The 2,992-nt window shown below is 52.0% G+C and overlaps 1 protein-coding gene across 1 annotated transcript in view; it reads right to left on the bottom strand.

The window, feature by feature from the left end:
- Positions 1–2,492, bottom strand: part of FGF5 (fibroblast growth factor 5) — a 3,656-nt gene extending 1,164 nt beyond the window's left edge. The window contains exon 1 of the mRNA XM_017837933.1: positions 2,361–2,492. Coding sequence (XP_017693422.1) covers positions 2,361–2,390 — 30 coding nt within the window. The 5' untranslated portion in view covers positions 2,391–2,492. The remainder of the gene's footprint in view (positions 1–2,360) is intronic.
- Between the last annotated feature and the right edge of the window lie 500 nt (positions 2,493–2,992).

Genomic DNA, 2,992 nt, shown 5'->3' with positions numbered 1-2,992 from the left:
CATACACCCTTCACTCTGCATCCCCCATGCACAAACATTGACCTTCCCCAGCAAGGCTTTGCTGACCTCAGGTTCTCCCTGAAGCCCCAGTGCTCAGACAGGACACCCCATGTGCAGAAGGAAGCCCTCGCTCTGGACTGGGAAGTGCATCAGCTGCTGCTCCACCATGACCTTGTCAGGCTTCCCTACATATTGGCCTCTCAGCTCATCCCCTCACCGTTCCAGCCACTTTTCCCCAGCCATTTTTCCCCAGCACAAGGTGGGTGGTGCAGCCACGACACATGGCTGGCATCAGATTTGCTCTGCAGACCTCCAGAGACAATCACAAAGAGCAATCTTGAAGTCAATTAAATTTCAAAATCCCATTGAGCAGAGATTTGCCCCAGCGAGGATCGCAGCATTGTGACGGTTCCTGGGAAGGGAGAATTACCTGGGCAAATCTGTCCCCTGGGGTCCGTGCTGGCCCCTGCCGAGACAGGCACAAAACCCCTCCCACCCCCTCCGTGCTAAAAATGGACAAATGGGAGCAAGGATTTATCAACGAGGAAAAAGCCATCTGTGCACAAAACTGATAATTGCCAGGATTACTGTCATTTTCTGAAGCTGATGCCTCTAAAAATGAACTGCTTGGTAATTTAATTAAGTTGCCATGAAAAAAAAAAACAGAAAAAGGAGGAGGGCATCTGTAAAGCACCAGGCTGGTATGGAGCTGGGCCCAAGAGCGGGTTTCCAAGAAGCCCAAATTCCTGCAGGAATGACTTTTGTCTGTGGTTCAGTGTAAAGTCCCCAGCCTGACTCCCATATCAAAGCGCTGCCCTGAGTGACGGGCGCAGGATGCGCTTTGTACTGCTCAGAACTCATTAGGCCATGAAATAACTTCATCCTGCCAGGACAGGAAAGAACAACAGATGCCGGGTTTGCATTATAGGCGTTGTTTAGTCCAGCCATCTTTAGACATTTGGGTCAAGTTTCTACAAATTCACAGCTTTCATCGAGCAGGGCATCGTGTGTCCTCCCCCCCACCCTGACCCGCCTGACTGATGTCTCTCTCAGGTCCTGCCCTTTGTGTGTCCACAATTGACCACGCACCAACGAGGTTTGATTTAATTTCTGCCTGCGCCAGGGCATAAATCAAGGCTTCAGCTTGGATAAGGGGCCCATTGTAAGCCCAGAGGGAAGGCTCTGGAGGGTCCAGGGGTCCCACTCCACCTGCTTCTCTCTCCTTTCCATCCTTCACCTCTCCTCCTCCTCTATCCCCCTTTCCTGCCCCATTGCCTCACCTCAGGTTTTCCTCCACCCCTTTTCCCCTAGACACTGTTCTTGCTCCTGTTTTATTTCCTAAAATAAGCAACCATGTGCTCAACCCTTTAAGCATCATTAGGTTTCAGGAGCAACACTCCAATAATACTCAAGGGAGACAGAGGAGTTCATAAATCTCCCTGGGAGTGATCTGTGGGCTCAGGCAGCACAAGCACATCAGTGACATCCACTTCATGATCAGGAGGTTTGATTCAGAACCATGGGGTGGGCAACTGGCTTTTCCCTCTCCCCATCTGTCAGCCTTGACCAGACTCCCTGGGAACCACCCTGGGGGTCAACATGCTGCCTTAAAAGCACCCTTCTTGGGGTGGTGAATGTACACACACCTTTAAAAGGCAGTGACTTTCATGTAAGCAGAGGAATTAATTTCGTTTGTTTAAGCCATCTCTGGAGCTAACAAGAAGAAACTGGGAAGCAACATCCTGAGGTTGCAACAAGCAGTAAGATCAGCTTATGGACTCATGCAATGCAAAAAGCTTGGGAAAAGGACAATGAGATCTGCAGGAAACCCCAGGAAACAGCCTGCAGAGACAAGTTATGGGATTTTCCCGCTCTAGCTGTAAGACACCTGCACAAGCTGGACCTCACCTGCCTGAGCTCTTGCTGGGGTTATCTGTCCCCAGGGGCAAAGCCAGCCCGAGCCGTGGGGCTGCCGGCGCCGCTCGTGCCGCTCTCCAGGAGACATTTGGCTAAAGCCGTCTGCGCGATCTGCTGCAGAAGTGGCTAAAAATAACCCAGCCGTGCTCAAAGAACAGGCACCGCTGATGCAAATACCCCACTGCACAAAAAAAAAAAAAAAAAAGAGCGCACTTTTCATGGTTAAATGCAGTAAGTAGGGAGGTGGGCTAGGGGGCCTTCGGCTCCACCTGTCCCCTATCTGTCCATGCGGCGCCGATGCCGCCCAGCGCGGAGCCATCCCGGCAGCCCGAGGGGGTCAGCACGGTGGGGCCCTGCCCAGGAGCGTTGCTGCCGCGGGCACGCAGAGGTGTCACAAGGTCTTTAATAAACAACACGTACTGATAAGCGAGGGGTTTACTTACACTTGCATGGAGTTTTCCTTTTTTTGACATCGCTAAAAATTTGTTGCTGAAAACTCCTCGTATTCCTACAATCCCCTGAGACACAGCAAATATTTCCAAAATACCTAGGATGACAGAAATCCCAAAATAAATCACAGTTCTTTTCACATCGGTGTGACAAAGAAAAAATAAATACAACTCAGTCTGACAGGTTTGCATTTCCTCTCCCACATCCCTGCTTCTCAGCTCCCTGGCTCCACACAGTTCCTGCTCCATCCCTCCACCCTGCAGAGCCACCTCCATTCGGTCCAGGGTGGATACAGGGTGGTGGCTGGGGTTTGGTTTTTTTTAAAAGCTGCGCTTTGGGGGACAATTCTTGGCAGGGCTATGACAGAACCCCTGGAGAAATGTCTGACAAGGGTGGGAGTGGGAAAAGCCCCCCTATGCCTATGCCAGCCTGCCAGGATCAGCCTTGCCTGTCCTCCTCCCGCCCATGCTGGACTCGGGAAGTCAAGGTGTCACACAGCCTACCTGGGCTAGAGGTACCGATGGTGCTCCCTCAGGCCCACCCCTCACAGCAGGACTTGAGGAACGGGCCGCTGCGTGGCCCAGCCATGGAAGAAACGGGAATTTTCTGAGCGTGATGGGGCTCT

Source organism: Lepidothrix coronata, unplaced genomic scaffold (genome assembly GCF_001604755.1).
Source record: "Lepidothrix coronata isolate B3197 unplaced genomic scaffold, Lepidothrix_coronata-1.0 Scaffold318, whole genome shotgun sequence".
NCBI lineage: Eukaryota > Metazoa > Chordata > Aves > Passeriformes > Pipridae > Lepidothrix > Lepidothrix coronata.
Note: the sequence above shows the minus strand (reverse complement) of the source record. Positions and strands in the feature narration are given on the sequence as shown.